This window comes from Nelusetta ayraudi, unplaced genomic scaffold (genome assembly GCF_046127955.1).
Source record: "Nelusetta ayraudi isolate G7.1 ecotype Tasmania unplaced genomic scaffold, CSIRO-AGI_Nayr_v1 ptg000075l, whole genome shotgun sequence".
Classification (NCBI taxonomy): domain Eukaryota; kingdom Metazoa; phylum Chordata; class Actinopteri; order Tetraodontiformes; family Monacanthidae; genus Nelusetta; species Nelusetta ayraudi.
This window is the reverse complement of record NW_027466125.1, coordinates 1,050,779-1,076,263: the sequence shown is the minus strand read 5'-3', so window position 1 is coordinate 1,076,263 and position 25,485 is coordinate 1,050,779. Positions and strand designations below refer to the sequence as shown.

General features: G+C 47.8%; 3 protein-coding genes across 3 annotated transcripts; 2 read left to right on the top strand and 1 right to left on the bottom strand.

Annotated features, from left to right (window-relative positions):
* The first annotated feature begins 409 nt into the window (after positions 1-409).
* On the top strand, positions 410-9,010 carry syvn1 (synovial apoptosis inhibitor 1, synoviolin). Its single transcript, XM_076043421.1, has 16 exons — positions 410-648; positions 1,703-1,854; positions 1,971-2,063; positions 2,158-2,310; positions 2,530-2,578; positions 2,970-3,073; positions 3,229-3,355; positions 3,675-3,774; positions 3,919-3,984; positions 4,423-4,539; positions 5,246-5,403; positions 6,090-6,233; positions 6,833-6,976; positions 7,071-7,254; positions 7,578-7,690; positions 8,123-9,010. Exons 2-16 carry the CDS (start codon positions 1,723-1,725, stop codon positions 8,353-8,355), a joined length of 1,917 nt encoding a protein of 638 aa, XP_075899536.1. The 5' UTR covers positions 410-648; positions 1,703-1,722; the 3' UTR covers positions 8,356-9,010.
* A 556-nt stretch (positions 9,011-9,566) lies between these two features.
* On the bottom strand, positions 9,567-14,744 carry gpr137 (G protein-coupled receptor 137). The gene is made up of 8 exons (XM_076043434.1): positions 14,638-14,744; positions 13,414-13,912; positions 13,143-13,192; positions 12,790-13,030; positions 11,997-12,146; positions 11,731-11,856; positions 11,485-11,597; positions 9,567-10,925 (listed from the first exon to the last, which is right to left on the bottom strand). Exons 2-8 carry the CDS (start codon positions 13,816-13,818, stop codon positions 10,838-10,840), a joined length of 1,173 nt encoding a protein of 390 aa, XP_075899549.1. The 5' UTR covers positions 13,819-13,912; positions 14,638-14,744; the 3' UTR covers positions 9,567-10,837.
* Positions 14,745-15,013: 269 nt separating this feature from the next.
* Positions 15,014-25,459, top strand: pld7 (phospholipase D family, member 7). Its single transcript, XM_076043393.1, has 12 exons — positions 15,014-15,186; positions 15,801-15,905; positions 19,247-20,110; positions 20,278-20,459; positions 20,580-20,763; positions 20,892-21,006; positions 21,172-21,299; positions 21,846-22,046; positions 23,904-24,043; positions 24,134-24,299; positions 24,910-25,009; positions 25,121-25,459. Exons 1-12 carry the CDS (start codon positions 15,064-15,066, stop codon positions 25,321-25,323), a joined length of 2,511 nt encoding a protein of 836 aa, XP_075899508.1. The 5' UTR covers positions 15,014-15,063; the 3' UTR covers positions 25,324-25,459.
* The last annotated feature ends 26 nt before the right edge of the window (positions 25,460-25,485 follow it).

The following is a 25,485-nucleotide window of genomic DNA, read 5'->3' as shown; positions in this document are numbered from 1 at the left end:
TTTAACTTCATTTTCTTTGGGTTTATTACAAGTTTACTTGGGGGAGTATGAATATGCATTATTTGCATGACATTATTTGTTGTGTGAAAGAGGCACATTTGAAAAAGAAAAAAACATCCTTTCTGTGTGAAAGGATTACCGTAACACAAATGAGCGTCAGCCAAAGAGAACTTCTCATTGGTCCACGTTTTCGTCTACCGTAAAGCCTGTAAAAAGTCCGGCCACCTCGCAGAATATTAAAGCCATTTGGTTTCATACTACAGCGTTGATTGAAAGTGCGCGATTAAACTTCAAAGACAAACTACTTTATTACTTATTTTTGTGAAAGAAAGAAATAAGTGGCTGCCAAAGACGAAAAACGCTTTTTATGCGCGACTTTAATCTTGCGTTGAATTACCGTAACAGCCGGATGTGATGTGGCTCCGACGGGCAAGCCAAAGATAAACACGTAGCCTGGCAGGGTGAGGATAACAAGTGCTGTGGGGGGCGAAGGTAAAATTAGGGAAATGGAGTAGTCGCCAGTAATATATAGATTTGAGCAGCAGACGAGGAGGACGTCCGTCAAAGTCGCCGAGGACTCCGCGGAGTCTTCCCCAGACATCCGAGTCGGCGGCTCCTGCAGACCACTGACAGCTGTGACGCTACCAGGTAGTTAGCAAGCGACAAAGCGCTAGCTTCCACAAACTGCCTTAGTTAACTTTATTAAACCCAGCCGTATGTGAGCATTGTGTACGTAACGTATAAAACGCAAGTTAAACAAATATTTTGTGATATTTAGGTCTCTCTATAGCGTGTCAGTGTGAGTTTGTATTTTATTTTATTTCCGTAGCCCTGCTAAGGTTAGCTATATTTCTTAAAGTTAATGTAGCCTTCGCGTTAGCTAATCTACCAATGTTGAGTCAGCCGAAATGTCTTGTCTATATTTCATCAGTGGGAGTAAAGGAGGACGTATATTTAGACGTTAGTTAAGTACCAGGAGGGTTGGAATAATGTATCGAAGCAAGTTAGCTTGAACGGTGTGCAACGCGATTGGAAACAGAAGCACCTGGAGCAAATAAACTGGGCAAGAACCCTTTTCCGAAACTGAGACTGTGTTGACAATGAATGATGCGTTACGATTTATGCGGCTTTTTCTTGTGCCAGTTCGTTTTAAGTCCTGTTTTTCGTTATTTGTTCGTAAATTGCGTGTCTCTCCCAGTGCGTGGTCAAGCTGATAATAATTAACTGGATAGTATAAAATAAAATAAATCGTCAATTAAATCAATGATAATAATAATAATAATAATAATAATAATAATAATAATAATAATAATAATAATTGTGTGCCTGTCCTAATTCTCATGTAAATTCTTACGATTTTTGAGTAACGCCTGAATTCAATCCTTTAGTTCAGCCTGGCCTGAGTAGAACAAAAGGGGGGCGGACTCTAAACCGGTTTAAAGGCAGGAAAACATTCACCACTTATTCTCTTCTAAACTTGTTTTGTTTTATGTTAAGCTGGTTACACAGAGGACTTCTCTCAGATTGAGAGGCTGGTTGCATGCGCTTTAATATATTTTTTTCTTCTTCTCTCTCGTGCACTGAGCGGACGTCTCCGCGCCTGCATGCATCAGTGCTTTCGTCTTTAATGCCTTCAAAGATCAGTTTCTCTTTCCGCTTTTTCTGAATGATCTTTTACCACCCGACCCGTCTTCCCTCTCAGGATCTGCACCTGCTTCCAAGATGGTGAGAGCAGTCCTGGTGACTGCCACCAGTCTGGCCTTGACTGGGGCTGTGGTGGCTCATGCTTACCTCCTCAAGCACCAGTTCTATCCCACGGTGGTCTACCTCACCAAGAGTAGCCCCAGCATGGCAGTAAGTGTAGCCGCAGACAAATAATAAAATGCGTTTGTTTTTTTTCTCTCACTCAACAGAATAAATACCTTGACGTTTTGACTACAGTCAACCCACAGTTGTGTTTATGCCACCAGGTGTTGTACATTCAGGCGTTCGTGCTTGTGTTCCTGCTGGGAAAGTTCATGAGAAAAGTCTTTTTTGGACAACTGAGAGCTGCAGAAATGGAGGTAGTTACTTTGTTTCCTCTTAAAAAAAGAAAAAAGGTTTCCTTAATGACCTTCCAGTACAAGTACAGTGGCCTTACCTTCTCTCTGCTGTCAGCACCTCATCGAGCGCTCCTGGTATGCAGTGACGGAGACGTGCCTGGCCTTCACCGTGTTCAGGGACGACTTCTCCCCGCGCTTTGTGGCCCTCTTCACCCTCCTGCTCTTCCTCAAGTGCTTCCACTGGTTGGCTGAAGACCGGGTGGACTTTGTGAGTGAACCTGAACTTCCATCAGCGTGTTTAAGTTTGTGTTCCCCCCATTTATTCTAAGAAGGCACGGGTAAAAATGGGCAGATGGTGCGAGGCTGCAAGTGCTAAACAAATATTTGATAGTCAGCCGCTGTGTCACTGTGACACACTGTTGTGTTACAATGAAATAGACGTGTTTCAAATACTAGTTGCTGACTTCAAACCTTTTTTTCTTTTCAGATGGAAAGAAGTCCAAACATATCTTGGCTGTTCCACATGAGAGTATTATGTGAGTATGGAGTCTCGTACTACATTTCGTTTTTATTGCAGTTACTTTTTTTTTTTTTAAAGTCTTCTTTCTGGTCTGCTGGTTCTTCATGAGAAGTGAGTCTGACTGAAACTAAATGCAAATCAGTGAAACTGCAGCGTAGTGCAATGTCCTCTAGACTAGTAGTACTATTTATCTTAGTTCGATTTCATTTTATTTGACATGTAACTGCTCCGTCTTAAAGCCTCTGTGTGGCCTCTGATTTACTGAGCGAGATGTTTGAATGTCTTCAGAGGAACTAATCAGCCTCCCCACGATGCCCTCGCGGAGACGTTTTTGTCGTTTTATTCTCGTCCCTCTGCGCTCGACATTGACTGTTGTTATTGGTTATGTTTTATTTTGTTTCCTGCAGCTCTAATGGGACTGCTGGCTGTCCTGGACTTCATGTTTGTCAACCACGCATGTCACAGCATCATCACCCGAGGAGCATCGGTGCAGCTGGTGTTCGGGTTTGAGGTTGGTCACGTTTCACTTGGCGCGTCCGCAGTGCAGTTCTGTTCCCGGCCACGCCGTGCAGCTCAGAATGGGCCTTCAGCCTGGGTTTGTGATAGCCGGGCGACCCTTAAGAAGAGAGGAAATGTCTGAGCCTGCTGCCCGTGTCTCTCTCCCAGTACGCCATCCTGCTCACCATGGTCCTGACCACCTTCATCAAGTACCTCCTGCACACCATCGACCTGCAGAGTGAGAATCCCTGGGACAACAAGGCGGTCTACATGCTCTACACTGAGCTCTTCACAGGTACCACACACTGATCCTCAGGGGTCTGCGCACACCTGAATGCTGGTGGTGACACCATGTATTGGCTGGTCCTCAACACCTGTCTTCCCCTCTCTGTCTCTCTGTCCCTCTCTCTCGCTGTCTCTCTCTGTCTCTCTCTCTCTCTCTCTCTCGCTGTTTCTCTCTGTCTCTCTCCCTCTCTCTCTCTCTCTCTCTCTCTCTCTTTCTCTCTCTCTCTCGCTGTTTCTCTCTCTCTTTCCGTCTCTCTCACTCTCTCTCTCTTTCTCTCTCTCTCTCTCTCTCTCTCTCTCTCTCTCTCTCTCTCTCTCTCCCTCTCCAGGCTTTATCAAGGTGTTGCTCTACATTGCCTTTATGACCATCATGATTAAGGTCCACACCTTCCCCCTGTTTGCCATTCGGCCCATGTACCTTGCGATGAGGTAAGTCTGTCTGTGTTTTTATGATGAGTTTTTATTGTCATTTCTATACAATATATTGTGTAATATTGTACTGTGCATCCTCAGAGGTTTTGCCCATAGAATGGCGTGTTTTTAAAATTGCCTCTGTGTTCTTTCTCCTCTCAGGCAGTTCAAGAAAGCTGTGACAGACGCCATAATGTCTCGAAGAGCCATTCGCAACATGAATACACTGTGAGTTGTGTTGGGCTTTATTTTGTTGTATTGCCTTGTAATCCAGTTCCATTCTTGTTTGCTACACATAGACCAATGTGTCTATTGATTTCACCCCTTCATCCCCCTCAACACCATTCAAATGATCGGATGCTGCTGCCGTTAATTAATCTCTCTGTGCGCGGTGCACTCTCTCGCTCTACACACACACGCACAGAGGCCGACGGTTGACCGGTTTGTCCTTCCACTCCACGTATTGTCTGTGCAGCCCATCAAACGGCTCCCATGACAGAAGATCACCTTGAATACTTTATTCTGGAAGATTTGGAAAATGCAGCACTCTGACTAAACGTGTTAACTTTGCACAAAGACTTTTTTGAATTAGCTGGTCAACAAAACAAGCTATAGATATAACTCCAAGCTAATTTTTTTTTTTTGCTTGTTTTTCCTTCTGGTCAGATACCCAGACGCGACTCCGGAAGACCTGCAGGCCTCCGACAACGTTTGTATCATCTGCCGAGAAGAGATGGTGACTGGAGCCAAGAAGTTGCCTTGCAACCACATTTTCCACTCTAGGTACGTCGTCGTCGTCGTTTTCTTCCGCCTGAGTGAGAAAAACACGACGGTGAAAGTTAACATAAACATGAAGAGCAAGAAGCTTCAGCACGGCACTTCTCTTGCTAAATTGGACGCGGCACAAGTTGTACTTTGCAGTTGCACATTGAAAACAGCAACGTTAGTCTTCCTCCTTCTGACGTTTGTTTGGATGGGAGCCAGACTGAGAAGCAGCCAGAAACAAATAGACAAATATTTTCGCTGGTCGAGCAGCAGCAGCAGAACCTGTTTTCTTCTGGGTGTCTTGTGATTCAGAGTTAGTGAAGAGCTCCAGTATCAGATTTGACAAACATGATCAAGATTATGATTACAGATCAGTTGCCTTCATGATGTCTTTGGTTTTTTGCAATGCAAACACTTGTAAGAACTTGCAGAAGAACTGGTAAACATTAAAGTAGGACTGGACGAGTCAGTATATTTCACACAAGGTAATATCACTATTTACAAAAAACGCCAGTACAAGCTACTATAGAAAAAGGTTGGAGAAAAACCTGTGTCTGAATAAAGGAAAATACATTTGACAACGCTCAGGACTGACCGGAGGAAGAAACGGCAGATCCTCTTGTGTTTCTCTCATCTTCTCCTCCATCACTGTATCTATGTCCAGGACGTCGTCACCATCATTCATTCACTCACCAACTTTCCCTCCTTCCTGTCGTCCTCCCAGCTGCCTGCGCTCCTGGTTCCAGAGGCAGCAGACGTGTCCAACGTGCCGCATGGACGTCCTCCGAGCGTCCAACAACAACCACACTCCAGCCCCGGCTCAGGCTCCGCCCCCTGCCCCCGCAGCCCCAGCCAATGGCCCTGCGGCGCCGCCTGCCAATGGTGAGCCTCTTGCTGTGTCTCAATTCAGGGTCTGCATCCTTCAAGTACGCATTTTGAAAGGAAGTTGCGTCATCGCACTGCGTGAAGGCTTGTCCCAATTCCCAAGGGTGCTTAGGACGCTCAATATGCGTACTCGGAAATACGCACTAGTTTTAGCCGATTCCAAGGCTGCACCGCTACTATCCTTCACGTACTTGGGTATCCCATGATGCTTTGTGTGCTGCTGCAAAGCATCGTGGGATCCTGGGAAGTCAGCTGAAATTAGCGGCATGTACTGGCAAAGACACAACATATAAATTTAAGTATTGAAGTTTCACATAAAGTATTCAGTTTTAACGTAGGATTTTACTTATTTGATCATCCAACGGCATCGTTAGATGGCGAACCAATGGTTAGCTTGATGCTATGAAAACGTCACTTCCGGGGTTGGCCAGCAGGAGGGAACGGCGGTGACGAAACGAGGAAATACGCCGAAGGCCAGACCGTCCCGGGTGGTGACCGGGGAGGTGGGGTTTGGTCCGTCCTTCTAGGCCGGGTCCTCGAAGAACGCTTCCTTCAGACTGAGGACGCTCGGCCTGAAGGGGGCGGACCCTGAATTGAGACGCAGCACCTGAAGCCGACGAGCTTCCTCCCGGGAGTCTGCTGCTTCCTGGGAAACTGAGGCCTTTCTCCTTCCTGTCCGACAGCTCCGGGCATGTTACCTGGGTTTCCTCCGGGCATCTTCCCCTTCTGGGGTCCCTTCCCGGCGGTGCCTCCTCCTGCTGCACCTGCTGCGGCTCCGGCTGCCGCTGACGCTCCGCAGAGCAGCACCGAGGCGGCGCAAGCGGCTGGTAAGGATCGTTTCTGGCTTTATGGCCATAAGTGTCGAATTCAGTGTTGCTTAAAGAGGCAAAAATCCTCGCACATCTATTGACACGGCCACGCAGTGTTTTTCAACCACTGTGCAGCGGGCACATTAGTGCACAGTGAGATAATGTCAGGTGTGTCGTGAAAAATTCACGGTTGAAAAAGGCTGTTTTAAGGGTCCAGTGTAGAATATCTGAATAATTCGAGAAGAAATGGTCATGTTGTCATGTTACATTTTTAAATTGCTGTGCTCTATTGCTCACTTTCCCCCTCCTGAGCTTCCGGTGAACTTCAGTGACCTCCACACAGACACATTTTTTTTTTTTAAACTCACCCTCCTTGTTCTTTGTTGGTTTATTTGAGGATCAATATCGAGACTCTTGCTCGATGTATATTCTCATATATAAATAAAAAATGTTCTATGGCTAAAAAAAACAAATGACTTTTATTGTACTGCGAATATACACTTTTATTATTGCACTTAAACTTTTATTATGATATAAAAATCATAAATCAGGCCAAATTCTACACACTGGAGCCTTTAAGTGATTTTGTTGTTGTTGTTGTTGTGTTTCCTCCTCAGGTACCAGTCAGCCCACCACGTCTGCAGACTCCTCTGCTGCCGCTCCCCCAGGCTCGGCCATCCCAGGGTTCCCCTTCTCCCTCCCCCCGCCCCCTCCCTTCCCCACTGCACCGTGGCTGCCCATGCCTCCGCCTCCCCCCTTCAGTAAGACAGCGCAGTGTCCACTGTTCCTGGTGATGGCAGGTCACACACACGGTTGCACTTCTAACACTCGCACTCTGCTCCTCCTCTGCCTCAGTGTCGTCGATGCCCCCGCCTCCTCCCTCCCTCTCCCAGCTGTCCGAGGAGGAGCTGCGGGAGCTGGAGGCGGAGGGCCGGCGGGGCCTGGAGGCCAGGCTGCAGTGCCTGCAGAACATCCACACCCTGCTGGACGCCGCCATGCTCAACATCCACCACTACCTCAGCACCGTGGCCACGCTCACGTAATTCACATTCAGATTCCTTTTCATTTGCCATTGTGTAAAACACATAGGAATTTGTTTCGGCAATGGCATGTGTGCAGTTCAGTTCTTTTTTCACATATATCAACCGACAGACATACAACACAGTGCAATGAAGAAGGCTCACGGGACACGTACACAAAACTTAGACAGAACACAACACACGTCAGTGCCATAGCAGCCCTGGACGGCGCCATCTTGTGGTGGAGACCCGAAGCTTCATCACCTCTGGGATTAGCGAAACGGTTTCCTGTTTTCCACCTCCAGCTGACAGCTGCTGCTGCTGTGCTTGTTCCCTCCCTCAGGCCTCCTCGGACTGACAGTGGCTCAGGGGAAGCCAGCAGCGGCACCAGCAACGCCGCCCCGTCTCCGGCGTCCGGCAACAGCGACAGTCACAGCCAGGAGAGCTCGTCCAGCCGTGAGTCCCAACATCAATCAGAGAAAAACTGCTTTTGCGCTGATTTTTCAGACGCCTTATTTTGTATATTTATAGGTTCAGTGACTAAAATCTTTGAAGATATCTCGCCTGACAGCGCGTTTCGTGTTTAATATTCAATGAGACAAACTTCCTAACAAGTACCCACTTTCATAAATGTATTTATGGGCAGTGTGTTAAGCTTTTACCAATATAAAAATCATAAATCAAGCCCAATGTTACACACTGGACCTTTTAATATTTATATTGTTGACTTGGACTTGGATAAATGTGTTTGTGTATCTGTAGTTGCACAGCAGGCTTCATTGTACTCGGGTGCAATGACAACAAAGTTCTGTTCTCTTCTGAAACACATTATTATCCGAAGCTTTATTCTGGGACTCATCCTCGTTTTCTTCATTCATCGTTTTCCAGCTGAACAGGTGGGCGGAGCTACAGCCTCCCCGGAGCCAGCCGACCCCGCCCCCTCCACCTCCTCCTCCGCCACTCTGCTGGAGGCAGAGGCAGCGGAGGGAGTGGTGGGGGAGGAGGGAGAGCCCGGCGCCGCCGAGCTGAGGCGCCGCCGACTCCGCAAGCTGGAGACGATGGGGGCGGCGGCGGCTTCCACCTCCTCGTCTTCGTCGTCTCCGCCCCCTCCGGACAACTGATCCGCCCCTCCGCCCAGCAACGCCACCACCACCAACCCCCCCTCTCTGGCTCAGACGTACAGATATGGCTGTGGACCAACAGGAAGTGAGGTCGCCCAGCTCGGCCCCGCGGGGGCTCGGCCCCTCTCCCTTCTCACCTGGTGGGCGGAGCCAGACTCAGCAACGATCGTCTCGACTGCGTGTTTTTTGGACTGTTGCTGCGTGTCAGAAGGCAATAGCGCAATGTCTGTTTTTTGTTCTTGTTTTTTTGGTTTCACTCTTGTCAGAATGACTACTGCATAAAAAAAGCAGCGCGGGTGGGAGTGAAAGCAGATGGACGATAAGTTCTGTTGTCAGACAGACGGACAAACTGGGGATGCGCTCTGTAGTTTTGCTGTTTTTGCTTCCTGATTTGCTCAATTGGTTTTTGTTGTTTGTTTCAAGTCATCTTACAAATCTGCATGTTGCAAAATATCCTGGATAGCTGCCACGTCCAGTAAAAAAAATCCCTTTGACTTTTGTTTTAGTTTTTTTCTTCAACATCTGTCTCTCTTCTGTTGCTGCTGCTGATGCTGTCATCATCATCATCATCATCATCATCATCATCATAACATGCTGATTTATTTGAGTCTGTATATACTGTAGAGTTTTAATAGGATAAAATGATCAATGGAAACTGTGGAGACAAAGCTTGGTTATTATTATTATAATTATAATTATAATTATTATTATTATCATCAATAAAATTATTTTGTGGGGGGGGTTTTATATATAAAGAAAACTCTATAGGGCGACCTGGGGCTCTGCAGCCTTGTTTCCTTCAACAAAAGAAAAGGATTGGTCTGAAAAAAATAAGTGAAATGGAGAAATAAAGCTATAGCAAAATAATGCACTTGCTTCACTGTCGCCTCCTTTAATGTTCAAATATATATACCATACATATGTATTCATCTCTGCTCGGTGTTGGTATCAGGGCTGCAGGGGTCTGAATTTGAAAGATACTTATTCACTGAATTTAAATCATGTCTACATTCCAAAAAAAAAAAATATGTCAATATTTCTAACAATGAGTAATGAGGAAAATGGGAGTGTTTGAGAGATATGAAGAGACAGTCAAGTCTTTTTTTTTATTATTATTATTTATTTAAAATATTTAAAGAATACACTATGGATACATTTATTAAAAATACTAGATGGCATGTCTAGTAATGTTTTTTTTTCAGTTAAAATAATTCTTTCAAACTTTTTATTAGTTTGAGGGTCAAACCTGACGAGTGCCTGCCTGAAAAGGCATTTACATTATTTTTTCATAGATTAAAAAGTTATAAAATAAGCAAAAATCCACTGTAATACAGAAGGAGATAAAATCAAATAAACTTTGTAAACTTACTTTAAAAGTAAAAGTAAAAAGTACACACAGGTACTGGTCCCAGAGAATGTTGGAAGATAAATCAAAAAGGACAAATAAATAACAACGAGAACACAACAGAGGACCTGCTTGTTTCAATTCATTTACACAAGAAGAACCAATCTTTTTCATCCCTTTTAAAATTTTAGTTTGCAAGTGGCAAAGTTTGGAAATGGAAGCACGGTGAGTGTGATTGTAACTGACATACCAGGAGAATGAAACTGGACTTTGCTTGTTGCAGTTGGGGGGGGGGACAACAGCAAAACAACCCTGACTTGAGAGTTTTATATCTAGCAGGTGACCAGGTATGATTCAACATTTCCACCCTGAGCGCCGAACTGGGCGAGACGAGTCACCTGGTCGACGACCTCACGTCTCAGCAGCGGGTGAACGCACAATAACTGAATGAGGTTCATTGTGTCTTCATAGGGTCAATATTAGCGTTGTTCTTTTATCACAGACACATGGCTGTTTGAAGATGTCATTTTCGTGCCTTTACGTGTTTCGACGATGGCAATATAAAAGCGAAGCCTGAGGACGATGGCAATGTGAATGTTGTAAAAGAACAACGGTAATGACAACAGGTTAACGCACAGGTGCTGCTACAGTTACAAGAATAAATATAGTTTTGTGGCTGGTGCAAACAGTCTTACTGTGTCTTATCAGATATCAGCTTAGTCAGTGAACTAACTGTCAGTACAGTGTTATGACACATCTTGATGTCATGAGGAATGATTTTTTTTTTTTTTTAATTCATAAAAATGACTTGTTCCTATTTTATCGGCAGAGAGGAAGTGGTGTCTATACTTACCGTTATTGCTATGCGGTATTATAACAATTCTGAGGTCCCATAAGAAACGCCTTGTGTCTCTTCTATCGAAAGCTTTGCCTTGTCTGAGCTTATTGGGGTTTAAAAAAAAATTATAATAGTAAAAATTGTCTCCTTTCAAAAGCTACAAGGTGACCGTCGTCCTGAGGTTTTCTTTGTGCAAAAACTGCTGTCAGTGGGTGGGCGGGGTTGGGGGCGGGGGCGGGGGCGGGGCCTGGAGGATGGCGAGGTCATCACTGAGGGGACTACGAGGTGCTGGTCCGGGGTCAGTTTTGGGGGGTGGAGTAGAATGAGTGGTGCAGGTCTGGCGGGTTGCTCGCAAACAGGAGCGGAGCCGACTCTGATCCGTACCAGCTGCAAACACGACCAAGATACAATTAGATTCTATTTAATAATTCTATTTTTTCTTTCTGCTTGAAAGCCGAGAGACTCCAGGAGAACTTAGGAGAACTTCTTCTTCTTCCTTCTGGGCGGCGCTACAGCTTCCCCAGGGTTAGAAGCAACAGCTTTAAATTTTACATTTTATTTAAAATGTCCTCTTATTCCATGTGCAATAAATGTTCTGAGTCTTGATGGACTCAATCTGCCTGCATCATCTATTGCACTCCATCTGGTCCTGTAACTTTACCATTAGCATTGTTTTTTTTTTTACAGGCAGCTAGGTCTTAACTATCTTATTCATGGTTGTTGTGGTAGTGATTGTTGATGTCATTGTCTTAAACGTCCCTTGTATGTTGAACTGCACTGCAAAGCAAGTTTCCCCTTGAGGGACAATAATGAACTGAACTGGACTGAATGACAGTAAAACATTTTAAATCTTGAATCTTGAATGCAAAGACAAAAAAGTGCAACAAACTCGGAACGGCTGAATGTTGAATGGCAGTGAGCGGCACCGGAGACGACCGCGCCTTACCTTGCATGTGGATGTGCAGCTCGTGCCCATGGAACAGGCGCATCGTCGTCGCTGCCCTGCGGGTCGTCAAACACGTAGGGACGAGGTTGGACCCTGTTGATGATGCTGCTGCTCTGCGAGGACAAAGAGAGGAAACGCAGAAGGTGAGTCTTCATGCAGCGCTGCACCGTGTCTCCCTGTGTGTGTGTGTGTGTGTGTGTGTGTGTGTGTGTGTATGTGTGTGTGAGAGACCCCTGCTCTGATTACCTCCTGAGCAGGCTGACGGACCCTGAAGATGAGGATCAGCAAACTGGTGGGGAGCAGCTCCCAGATGAGGAGGATGGCGCCAAACACCAGGTACCCCCCGTCGCCCAGGTCACTGCGCAGGTCGGCCTGGACACACACACACACACACACACACACACACACACACACACACACACACACACACACACACACAGCAGTGTGAACCCAGGTGATGGGGGTGGGGGGGCCGCGAGATGATGACCCACTCACGAGAGCGACTCGCCAACCTGGTCCGAGACGTTGTACCAGTCGAAGTTGAACGACTCCACGTGGCGGCTCTGAGACAGGATGAGCACCGTCAGGTTGTAACACGCTCGGCTGGCAAAGAGAAAGATGGCCGCCGCCCCCAGCGCCGCCGTCTGGCACACCGTGGTCCCCTGGTGGCAGGAGGAGGGAAGAGAGAGTCAGAGAGACGCTCCAGTGATTTACAAGAGTAGCTGGGATCCATCCAGCAGGAAGACTTAAGGTCTTCGCACTGTGTGCATGCACAGACAAACTGAAGGAAAAACATTGTGTAGTATTTCTAAAATTTGTATTGTACTTAAAATCAAATGCTTGTCACATCATGTCTCGTTCAATTTTTGCATCATTTTGCCTGTGAAGAAAAGCAACTGTGGCATCAACCTTTGATGCATGGTTATTGTTCAGCTTTTCGTACCTTAAATAACCCCCCAAAAAAACATAAAACAAACATTGTTGCCCTTCAGTTTATCCTTCAATGAGGCTTTTGCAGATGGGTAATCTCTGAGCCTAACTGTGATAATTCAGTCATCAGTTTATGATCCTTTTATTCTCCGCATCTGCAGGCTGAACTGACTCATTATAAATCATAAAATAATCAGTGCTTAAAGTTTAAAAAGAACCAGTAGGAAAAGTCCTGCATACCGCTTTCATTTTCACACTCGTCTCTTTCTTTCCCTTTCGGCTTCGGTGTCTCGCTATCCTCTGCATCCTCCCCTTGCATTTTCACGCCCTCCCCCTGCCTGATTGAAACCCTTTGCCCTCCGAGCTCCGTCGCACCTGTCTGAGGAGGTAGGGGCTGGTGGAGTGCGAGTGTCTGGCCAGCAGCAGCAGCAGGGCGGCCAGCAGCACCGCCTCCAGGATGAAGAGTGAGTCGTTGACCAGCACCCGGGACAGCACCACGGTCCAGTTCTGCTCTCCGGAGCCGCGGCCGGCGCCTCGGTCCCCGACCACGGCGCACACCATGTTGACGCACAGGAAGGTGACACTCAGCGCCCCGTACATGCACTTGGCCAGCCACCTGAGGTCGGTAAGACATTTCCACAATCAGCTGCGCGGTCACACGGAGTTTATGATGACAATTAAAAAATACGAAGAAAAGAAAAATGTGTTAGTCAGCAGTGTTGACGTACTGTCTTCTGAGCATCTGCGGGCTGTAGGACTCTCTGACTTTTAGCAGGACCTTTGATCAACAAAATAACCACAGCACTCAGAGTGAAAATGAAAGCAGAACCACCAGACCACATGCAGTGAGACTATGACCTTGGTGCTCATAACAGTTTTTTTTTTTTTTTTAAACTGTTTAGTGTTTTTACTCCGACGCTTTCACCAATCTTTTGCTCTACTTTGCAACCAGGACAACCTCCAAGCGTCCCGTCGACTGCACCGCGACGGCCTCCTCACCTGCGTGAAGTACAGGTTGATGAGGCTGAGAGTGAAGAACTGCAGACAGACGGGGAAGCAGTAGAGCAGCCAATACGCGGCCACGGGCAGGTGGTTGGCCTCCACGGCATTGAGGAAGTAGAAGGAGAAGAGGACGGTGCGCAGGGCCGCCCACAGCAGGCACAGGAAGAGGAAGACGCTCTGGTAGCTCCAGCGCTTGTGCCTGTACAGGTAGAGGAGCCAGAGCTGGACGTAGACCACCAGGAAGAGGCCAGCGTACAGCGCCGTGTAGAGGATGGTGAAGCCCAGCTGGACCGACGGAGCCACGGCCGGCTGCAGGGGCACGGGAGGGGGCGGGGTGGAGGAGTTGGGAGCAGGAGGAGGAGGAGGAGGAGGAGGAGAAGGAGCTGCTGGATCTTCTTCCATGGTGGTTCCGGAGGGAGGCGGGACTAACTGTCCATAGAGGCACCGGCAAAACCTGTCTCAGCCAGGCGGGTCGGCATGGAAACAGCACTCAATGCTGGAGTTGATGGGGGAAATTTGAAACAAAAAAAAAAAGAGGCGTGGCAAAAGAACAGGTCTTTAGAAAAGCAGAGAATTTCATATTATTAATTAATTAAACACATAAAAAGTCTAAATTAATCCTTGGGATTTGTGAGTAAAACAGCAACATTTGATTTAGCTATCAGGGATAATGAACACTAAGTTGATATACTTTTACGATTTACAGTTCTATTTGAAACATCTCTTTTTTATAAATCAATAAAAACATATTAGTGGGGGGGTCTAATATACGAAATATACAATTAAAAAGCACCACATGACATTGAACTGAATCCAAATAGCATATCATGGTTTATGTGGATGATAACAATAATGACAACAAAAACCTTAACCTGAAATAACAGGAAGTGATCATTTCAAAAAGATGAACTGGGTTGTTCAAACTGCACACTGTCGCCATTTGTCACGAATCACAACGCAAAACAAGAAAGTATAACAACTAAATCAAGTGACTGTGAAGACTGACGCTGGACTGTAAACAGGGTCCCTGCTGATCTTTTGTTTTACAGTAACCGCTGTACTGTAAGCCCCCTTCGGCACGTCAACACCGCAGCAAAGGCTAACCGGAAGAAAAGTCGTTTGAGCGGGTTTGGCTTCGTTATGTCAACTATTTCGCGATGTCACATTTGATTAACCAGAACTGGGCCGAACAGAAGCGTGTGCGAGGAAAGAAACACATACCTTCATAGTTGGACACCGGGAGGTACTGGAGGAAAAACAAAAAGCCAGCCGGTGATAATCTCCTGTTTCCGTACCACGTGACTTGGATAACGCCAGCTGGGCGGAGCCACGAGCTGTTTGATTTTATTAACCAATCAGCGACGATAGGAAATCGCGGTTCGTTCAATTTCTTTGTTTATGGCGATGTGACTGAAAGCGGGTAAAACGTGCAGCATCTGTCAGACCTCCGTCCATGTCGCCGCGATAAAAACCTACTTTATTTAAATCGTTTTTATGCCGACTAATGTTTCGTTTTAAACCGCTTCGTTAAAAAAAAAAAAGAAAAAAGGAGAAAAAAAGTGCGTTCGCTTTGTCACCGGATCCGTCCATTAATCGGCTCCTGACATTGATTGACCGATTGAGCTGCGCTGCGTTATTCGATAAAAGATGCCGATGGTTCTGCGCTCTCGGAAATCCATCCGCCCCGGTGGCGATGACGGCGGCGAGCTCGAGTTACCGAGCGGCAGGCCCAGTAGAAGGTCGGTCCGCCTGCACAGGACGACGTACGAGGTGGGTACTTTCATTACACACTTTTTCCGCCTCCTCTTCCTCCGCCGCTGCTGCTGCTGCGGGAAACTTCTCAGTCGGCCACGTAGCTCGCTCGCTAACGGGGGATGGTAGCCTCGCTAGAAGCTAGCTAACCGGAAAGAAATTTACGAAAATAGAGCCAGAATAATAATTAAAAATACAAACAAAGCACCATACATCCGGCTCATTGTTTTGTGCTACTGCTTGACGGTTTCATTTATCTTAACAAATTATTTAAATGCGTATGAGAGTTAGCTAGTATTGCGCAGTCAGTGTGAGAACCACCCGGACCAAGTTAGTGCGGCACCGGTAAGTTTCTTTATCCATGTGTCGTTATGGAAGGTGTGCGTGAGTATGTGAATTTTAGGGTACGAAGGAGGATTTTTCCTGTCGCTCTGCAACATCCGTCATCCCAGTAAAGATAAGTCACGAATCGTGCAGCTAGCGACAGGAAACGCATTCAGGGAAAACAAATGCAAATAGCACAGTGACTTGATTTGCAGCAAGCAAGGCAATTATAATTATCATCATTATTATTATTATTATTATTATTATTATTATTATTATTATTATATACATATATTTTGTCCACCCAGGAATTAAGTGATTCTGACTCCTCAGAGTCCACCAACGACCAGGTGATGGAGACGCAGCCTACTCCCTCCGCCGGGCCGGAGGAGGACACTTCCGGGGAGACCACGGTAAGTTTATTACTCAGCCGTCACGTGGGCCACACAAACAAACGCGCACACTCGCACGCCTCTTGTTGTTAGATGTGTTTTACAGGCCGGAAAAAGGTCTGCTGTCTGCACAGTCTGCTAGGTGTGGCCTGTTTTTTAGTGTGTGTGTGTGTGTGTGTGTGTGTGTGTGTGTGTGTGTGTGTGTGTGTGTGTGTGTGTGTGTGTGTGTGTGAGAGTCAGTCGGTAGCTCTCTTTCCCCCTCTCTCTCTCTCTCTCTCTCTCTCTCTCTCCCTCTCTCTCTCTCTCTCTCTCTCTGTGATCAGCAACAGGAAATATCGCCAGACACAATTGTTGTGTCTTAATCTGTTTTAGCCTGCGCACAGAGCGATAAAGCTTATTGATATATTTAGATGGCGGCTTATTTATAGAGATTAAAAAACAGGAATACTCAGGCAGATACTTTGTTCAGGTCAGTGCTCCAACACTTGCTTTGCATGATCTATTGTTCCTCCTGGATAGATGAGTCAATATCGAAGCTGGATGTTCATAGAAAATAAAGGCCATTTTGACTGACTGGACTGAAAGAAGAATCATAGAATCTTAATGGGAGGCTTAGGTGAAATAAAGTGTGGGGGATTTTTGATGTAGGGGTGGATTTTCATAACATTTAAACTAGACAAAACAGGCCTAATGACATAGAACACATTGTCAGTAATGGAACTGTCGTGTCGACTTCTTGCTGGTGATGGAACAACTTTAGGGCAGTAATTCATGTCAAGAGTTTTATTATGTGAGCGCGTTGAGTCCATTTGTTAGCTGTGTAGTCTGTTTACAAACACAATGGGCCGAGCAAAGCCTCAGTCATGGTATTGTTTGTTATGTTGCTAATAATAGCGCAGTGGTTTTAATCACATGTTTTTGGACCCCCTCTTTTCTTATATGTATTTTCACATGTCAAAACAGTATATGAGAGGAGGAGGATATGGTAGAAAGCTCTCTATAGATCCTTCCATCTGCCCACCAGTCTTGGGGGCCAAGTTCAATGTTCTAGAATGTTTGTGGCCCGTTCAAAGACAAGATGAAAGGTTTGTTGTTGTTTTTTTTAAAGAAAAAAAGTCAAGTTGCAGAGTCGGCCGGTGTACTTGGGAGGGTAGCAGAGGAAGTGGAAACAGAATGGAAACTAAAGGTGGCAGTATTGCAACACTCTCTATCCTGAGTAGCTATTAAGCCTCAATAAAGAAGATAGAAACAAACTCACAATACACACATGCGCGCGCACACTCTTCTCAGTTATGGCAAACCTGAGATTGTTGTTTAAAGTCAGCTGGCTTTAGAAATGACTCTTAAATTGCTTCCCTTTAAGGGGATCGTTTTGGGGCATTTCATGCAAATCGGTGTGTCTAGTAATCTATTTCAGTCAGAGATATTTTCTCCAAAGGCACAGAGCCTGATAAAGGCGAGACTCCATTGCTCTGTTAAGTATTGGGGCTGATGGGCTCTGAGCAGCCAGTCTGGCCTTCAAGGTTTAGACCCAGTTTGTTGTCTTGGCTTTGTTTGAGCAGCCAATCATGCTCCACAACTCAAAATTCCCAACATTCCCAACACGACTGACCTCCTGGTCAATGCAAGATTCCAAGAGTTTCTCCTGAAGATCAATAAAGTATCCATCTGACTGTCTGACCGACTGACTGTCTTTGATACACAGAAAAAAATAAATGTCATGATTTACTCACTAGCGCCACCTGGGAACACTAAAAGGACCACTGTGGCCGTAATTCCAAGGATTTCATACTTTGTTACACTGCAATGTTAAAGCTTCATTTTCAGTATTACAATGACTCAATTCCCATATTGTTACAACTGTACATTCCGCCTTTATTCCTTTAACGTTACCACTTTATTGTCGTAGTTTCAAAAAGACCTTTTCTCAGTTAAAAAAAAGTTGTTTTGCTGTGTTTTTGTGGTAGATGGTAGCAACATAAAATAGCCAGATTTTTTTTTTCTTATATATTGCAGTAGTAAAAATGAAAACACCTAAAACACCGCCCGTAGTGCAGTGTTGTGACTTCATAGAACAGAACCGTATCTTTAATGTTACATCGCGACCCGCATATAAAAGCTGCTGCGTCGTCGACCCCTCGCCTTCGAAAATGCCTCGCGGGAAGCCGCACCGTCGCGCCCGAGCCGTCAAGTGCAAGGTGGCGCTGTTGGACCCGTCACTCGACAGCCCCGTGTTGTGTATGTAAACGTACCCGTCGGCGGTTGTCCTTTTTTTTTTTTTTTTCCGTTTTCGTTGGCGGTGTGTTCCAGCTGCAGCGGGTCCCAACGTAAACTGGAGATGTTTGAGCTCCTTGGCAGCGTTTATTGTGAACCCTGATCTGACAGGGCGCGGCTCGGCCAATCTCATCCGTGCCTGTGGTGTGTGCGTGCGTGTGTGTGCGCGTGTGTGTGTAGTAAACTAGCACAACCGGTTGAAGTCGGCCGAGGTCGATAGCTGTAATTTTTTAAAGGTATTTTTTCTTTTTTGAAATTTTGTTTTCATTTTGGTCATGACAGGCAAACATGTTTAGTTCCATGTCTAAACAGTAGAATCCAATTAATCCAAAGATAATGAAGGATAAACGAAAGCAAAAGTGAAAATGAAAGCAGCAAGGCAGCAGCAGGGCAGCTAGCAGATAACTGCAGAGGTTACAGACACAGACACAAGAGAGGCGAGAGTAAACCTGTAGAACAACACCTTCAACATTGTCATGTCCATTGACAGAAGTCATTTAGTCCTTTCAAAGATATTTTCAATATAATTTATTTTTTTATATAATTATTATGAACTATTTTTTACATGATTTATATAATAATGTGACTTTGTTCTTTTAACATTGTGACTTTTCCCGCTTTATTACGTATCTGCATCGAACACAAGATTAACAATATGTCGCTGTGGGATTGAGTAAATAGGAGCAACATGAAGTAGCTGGAAAGGTTCTCAACAGGGATGCACAGATCCGGTATTGGTACCGATAACAATACTGGTATCGGGTATTGGCACTAATACCAGTATCGTGTATCAGTACAGATACCAGTTGTATATGACCATTTTGTTAAATTTGTGTTTATGCTGCAGTGAAGCTTATAATGTAATGGCCTTCTCAAGCACTCAGTATGGATAACAATGAGTGCTGAAATGCAAGTAATGCTTCCTCTGCTCTCTCTGTCAAGAGTGGTATCGATGCGTCCCTGCTTCTTCAGGTGTTGTTTGCTCAGCCAGGGCAACGAGGTCCAATTGTTGCCCCTTGCAGAGTTTTGGATTTTGTTTCGCTCCCCCACCCCTCCGTCTCACAAAGTCCTCCCCCCATCCCCCCCAGGCTCTGCAGGACTGCGCTGTGATGCTGAACCGCGTGCAGTCTGACGACAGGGCCGAGAGCCGAGAGTTGGAGGAGAAGGACGACATGAACCGCAGGGCCGGCAAGACGGCCTCGCGCATCCCCACCTTCAGCAAGCGGCCCGCCGGCGCCGAGCACCTCGGCGTCCCCAGGAGAGACGGCCCGGAGGTCGGAGGTCACGAGCCGGTGACCAAGTCCAGGCAGCAGGACGGGCGCTCGCTGCCATCGCCATCGGTCCGCCTCTCCAGGGTGGGCCTGGAGGCCCCCCTGTCCCTCTCCTCCGCCTCCCCCAGGGGCCTCGGCCCCTCCGAGTCGGCGCAGCTCCCCGCTATGAGCGCCACCCCCAGGCCATCCCTGAGAGGGCAGCTGGAGGAGGAGGAGAAACAGCTGGAGATGCAGGAGGCCGAGACCGAGCCGGGAGTCACCGTGCCCCACCTGCCGGGCGACGGCTCCATCCACGAAGCTGAGGAGGTGGGGGAGGAGGAGGAGGAGAAGGAGAAGGAAGATGAGGGGGCAGGTGACCTCACCAGGCCTGCAGACGTCCGTCCCGCCGCCCCCGCTGTGGAGGTCATCATGGACGAGGAGCCGCCATGGAGCAGCGGAGGGGCCGGCGTCCCCGAGCTGAAGGACAGCAGGTCATCGTCAGACGTGGAGCGAGAGGACGAGTCGCCGGGTAGGGAGGAGGAAGAGGAGATGGTAGAGGAGGAGGTGGAGGAGCCTCAGGAACCTCAGGGGAACCAGCCAATGTCTCTGAATGGAGCAGAACCACAGAAGAAGCCTGGCGGAGCCTCGAGCTCCACCGACTTAGCCAAAGTGAGTTTTTTTTTTTCTTCTTCTTTTCTTTTTGCTTGACTTCTTGGCTGACAAGAATCAGCTGATGCAGTCAGTCATACAAGAAGAGGAATTTGGTCGCACCCTGCCTGCAGGCAGCTGTTCAATCCCAACATGTTTCCCAGAGATGTGAGAAGCTCTCCAACCTCCTCCTGTTTCTCTCTCTGTCTCTGCAGAGCGGCGGCGGCTGCAGCTTCGTCCTCTGCTGCTTCCTGCCGGCGCTCCTGCTCCTCTTGGGCGGTCTGGGTCAACACGTCTGGCACTACGGCCTCCCCACCTCCGTGGCCCAGCTCACTGCCCAGCTGGAGCTCCACCTGCTGGAGGGCTTCGTCCCCGCGGCCGAGTCCTGCAGCGCCGACTGCCGGTGAGGAAACAGACAGACAGACAAGTTAGGAACAGTCAGTCGGACAGACAGACAGACAGACAGACGTTCATCTGCTGCTTCAAATTAAACTATGTTTGTTTTTCGGCGCTGTGTTTTCAGAGTGACTCTGGTGGAGAGCCTCCCCGAGGGTCTCTCCTACCAGAGCTCCCCGCCGACCCAGCAGAGCATCGCGGACCGCTGGCTGCAGCTGCTGGACGAGGCCGAGCGCTCGGTCGACATCGCCGCCTTCTACGTCACCCTGCGCGGCAGCGACACGGAGGCCGGCGCCTCCCCCGACTCCCAGGTCGGTTCATCACTGCTCTCTCTTTCAAAGCTCGTCTGCAAAAAATGCACAAAGGGACGCCCCCCCCCCCACCCCCACAATATCTCAACAAAAGAATGATTCCATTTGTACACGGTTTATTTTCCCAGGGAAGAATGATCTTCGATGGACTGAAAAAGCTGCAATCCAAAGGTGTGAAGCTGCAGGTGGCCGTCAACGCTCCTCAGACTTCAGCTGCAGACACGGAGGAGTTGGCTGCTCAAGGTAGGTCCTGCAGGCAGGCCACCTGCGACAGGTGGGCTACCTCAAAATTATTTTACACACTGGGCCTTTAAGACGTACAAACAGCCGCACCGCTTTCCATTCCTCCCTCCTCTTCAATCTGAACTCATCTGTTTGTTCCTTTGGTTTTTTTTGGTCCCGTTCCAGGGGCAGAAGTGCGGGAGGTCGACCTGAAGGCTCTGACAGGAGGCATCGTGCACACCAAGCTGTGGGTGGTGGACCAGAAGCATCTCTACGTGGGCAGCGCCAACATGGACTGGCGCTCCCTCAGTCAGGTAGAAAAAAAAAATACATGAGGAAATATGCATGGCTGCACGTGCACGGCTCTGCAGAGACCAAAACGCTGCACAGCTGACAGCCACCGGAACTGCAGTGAGGCAGCAGCAGCAGCTCTTTGGTTCTAGCTCAGGCATGGGCAAACTACGGCCCGGGGGCCATATGTGGGCCGTTAAGCTTTTTAATCCGCCCCGCCGAACTTGAAGAAATGATATTAATAGTCAGTAACTTAATCGTAGTCTGTGACTTATAGTAAGTGATAGAATGGCTGTATTTCATCCATTTCTTTCAGTGTCCTTTCAGTAAAAATCTCAATACAGTGGGGCTTCAATGACGCATGTTTTCTACATATCCCATGATATTTGGGTTTTACTATATATGTCTTTCTTTTTTTTTTTTCTTCTTTTTTTTAAGTTTACTCTGTATCATGTCTTTTAATTGTGCTCTCCTGTGTTGCTGAGCCAAAGAGGACAGCGTTCCATCTCGGTGGACAGTAATCAGCTGCTCTGACTGCAGCTGATTGATGTATTGTGTCCTTGTTCAAGGTCAAGGAGGTGGGCGTGTCTCTGGAGGACTGCAGCTGCCTGGCTCAGGACGCTCAGCGCATCTTCGGCGTCTACTGGAGCCTCGGCGGCGTCAACGCCTCCCTGCCGCCCTTCTGGCCCGCCCGCCTCTCGGCACTCTCCAGCGCCCACAACCCCCTGCAGCTCAGACTCAACGGGGTTCCCGCTCGAGTTTACCTGTCGGTAAGTTGCACTGCAGAGGAGAGCCACTCGGGATTTATTGTCTACAAGGACAGGAGTTGTTTCGCGTGTGTTGAAGGGGATTTTTGGAGATTTTTAAGAAGAAACTGGGACATCAAGTGGTCACGTCTCAGATTGCAGCCCCCTGAGGGACTCCGTGCCCTCCCTCTACCGAGCTTGCCAGTGAACTACAGTGGCCTGCGAGCACAAACCTGGCTGCCTTGTGCACCTTCTTCTTCGTTGGTTTATTTGGGGACTCAAACGTTCACCCTAATTATGAAAACACGCTGTCAGGCACCCTCGATTGTCCACAGTGGGCTTCCTTAGAAATATGGCAGTACAAGACCTTTAATCTATGTATGTCTGTAGGGATGTGCTGATTTTATTTATTTATTCAGATCAGAAAGCTCCGCCTTCGGATCAGAAAGTTCCCCTTTCAGTTCTGAAATCGCTCCAGTCTGAGTGCCAAGGGCTTTGCCCACCTCATAAATCATGAGGGGCAGCCTTTGGGGACCGCGGACCGCTGCCCTCGTCTTCTGAATTTGTCGATAAACCGGGTAGAAGCAAAATCCAATCAGCAGCTGAGCTGTTATCATGAGTCTGAATAGGTCGACGTCCTCGCGACCCGCCACCTCTCCCGGCCGCAGCCAATGTTCCACCAGGGCAGACGGGTTCCACCGAACCGGCGTGTCTCGTGGAGACGATCTTGTCAATTGCGTCGAGACACCAGTCGGTCAATTCCATGATGTGGTTTGCTGAAAGTCACACAAAGAGGGGACGAGACGTGAGAAGCGAAGCAGGGAAGATGAGGGGGAGGAGAGGAGGAGACAATCAGGAAGGAGGTGGATCTGATGATGAAGCTGAGCCTCGGCTTCATTACATCTCCTGAAGATCCTTCCTTGTGAGCGTACGGTTCTCCAGGTTCTCCTGGTTCCCGGCTAGTCCACTGGGCTGGTTTGGACTGCGATGCTGCCTTTGCCCATCTCGCAGCCTCTGCCTGCTGTCGGATCTCAGCAACCACCAACTTTCTCCTGGGGGTTGTTGTCGTTGCATTGTGCCGTGTGGGTCGGCTTGTTCTGGTTCCGAATCCGCCTCTCCCATGCTGCACCTGTCCCGCAATGTCTCCATGTCTGAGAGTGGATTTTGCTTGCTGTGCCGACTCAGATGGGATCCATTTTCTCCCAGTCTGGGAGCAGCCGGGCAGACCGAGTCTCAGAGTCCTGTTCAGCCTCACTTTAGTGCACTTGCACTCCTCTGTGAGGCTGTAGATGGGCAGTTCCAGGGCCCCGTGGCCATATAAACTGATATTGCTGAGGCGTCGGGGGGGGGGGGAGACCAAGCCACTTCTTGATCTAAGAGAGCTGACTGCCGGTCCAAACTGCAGACTCTGGGTGCGTTTTCCAGTGACGGGTGGCTCTTGCTCACTCATCGCGACTGAGCCTGCCATCATGGATAGCTAGTCCACGACAGCCCTGTGTATAAATCAGAACTGTTCTAAGGGTAGGAGAACCAAACTGCTTTCATTGTACTGCGAGCGTACACTTTTATTAATGTCTCTATGGGCCGTATGTTAAGTTTTTACCAATCTACAAATCATAAATCAAGCCAAGTTTTACACACTGGACATTTAATGATATATTTTTGACGCAATGAATTGTGAATTATTTTATTTGTATTGTTACTTCTTAACTTGTCACCATGCTAAAGGGATCTGATGTGTACGGACTCACGTCTTGCTAATGCAATGGTGGGAAATCACCACCACATGGCAAAAAAAAAAAAATCAAATGTCAGACTAGCTCCTCCCCTCTCCCCCGCCCCTCCTCTCTGATTGGTCCATGCCTCTGGCGCTTCCCGCAGAGCGCCCCCCCCCAGATCGCGGCCCGTGGGCGCACAGACGACCTCGCCGCCATCCTGTCCGTCATCCACGACGCCCGCAAGTTTGTCTTCATCTCCGTCATGGACTTCCTCCCGCTGTCTGAGTACTCGAAGCCGCTCAGGTGAGACCAGGTTGGGTGGAGGCACAGGAAGAAAAACCACTGTCAAGTCAGTCAGACCTTATTGCGTTCTGACTTCCTGTCCCGGCACAGGTTCTGGCCCGTCATCGACTCAGCTCTGCGGGCCGCCGCCTGCACCAGGCGGGTGGAGGTCCGACTGCTGGTCAGCTGCTGGCCTCACTCACCTGCTGCCATGTTCACCTTCCTGCAGTCGCTGCAGGTGCTCAGCAGGCCGCCGCTCAAGTGTGGCGTCCATGTGGTGAGTTAGCTTTAGTTTGAATGATTGATTGATTGAGTCACGTTTGTGTTAATTTTCTGTGATTAATGGTCTTGTGGAAGGCTTAAGTTGAGACAACTGGACCTTGACCTTCTTGCGATCTTGAACATGTTTCACCTCTCCACCCTTGTATTATTCTATAATACAAGGCCTCTTCAGAACTGAAGATGGCAAGAACAAGTCCAGTTGCCTCAACTTAACCCAGTGGTTCTCAACTGGTGGAGTCTCAGGACTCACATTTTTTTCCTTATCATGAAGCCATGACCCAAATTTATTCCACAAAAATAAAAGCGTTAGTCCACTTTCTATCATTGCCTAGTAAATAAATTATCAAAATTATTGAATTGAATTGTGTGTCCTGCAAAATAAATGCCCAACATTTTCTCTCTCGGTTTTAAAACCACCTTTAAAAAATAAAAAAGTAAACTGCCCACGAAGCCACAACCCAATAAAAACAGCTCTGCGGCCCACTTTTGGGTCGCAACCCACCAGTTGAGAAACACTGACTTGCCCCATCAACACTAAGAGCACCTGGCCTGAGAACCTTCACAGGCAGATTGATGATAATTAATAAATTTTTCCGCCCATCCAGAAAATCTTCACGGTGCCTTCGACCGCCGAGCAGGCCAAGATTCCCTTTGCGAGAGTCAACCACGCCAAGTACATGGTCACAGACAGGGTGGTCTACATAGGTACGCTTGATTGTATTCTATATGAAAAATGAGTTTGTCTCCGATGAATTCAGCTTCTGCGTTGGGAAAAAAAGGAAAAGCCCGGTCAAACCGACTCTGATCTCCCACCAGGAACGTCCAACTGGTCCGAGACCTATTTCACCCAGACGGCCGGCGTTGGCCTGGTGGTCAACCAGACCGGCTCCGAGGCCAAGACAGGTCAGCAGACGCTGCAGAGCCAGGTGGAGGCGCTCTTCCTGCGGGACTGGACGTCGGAGCACGCCGCCGCGCTCTCGCTGGACGACATGGACGTCTGTCCTCGCGGGTCTCACTGACCCGTGAGGACGAACCGCTCGAACGTGACACTCTGCTTGACCCAGAATCAGCATGCGACGGTGCAGGAACGAACACGAGATCATTTATTGCTGTTTTTCTGACTCGCTGTCCTCATCTCTCTTTGTGTGTGCGTGTGTGTGTGTGTGTGTGTGTGTGTGTGT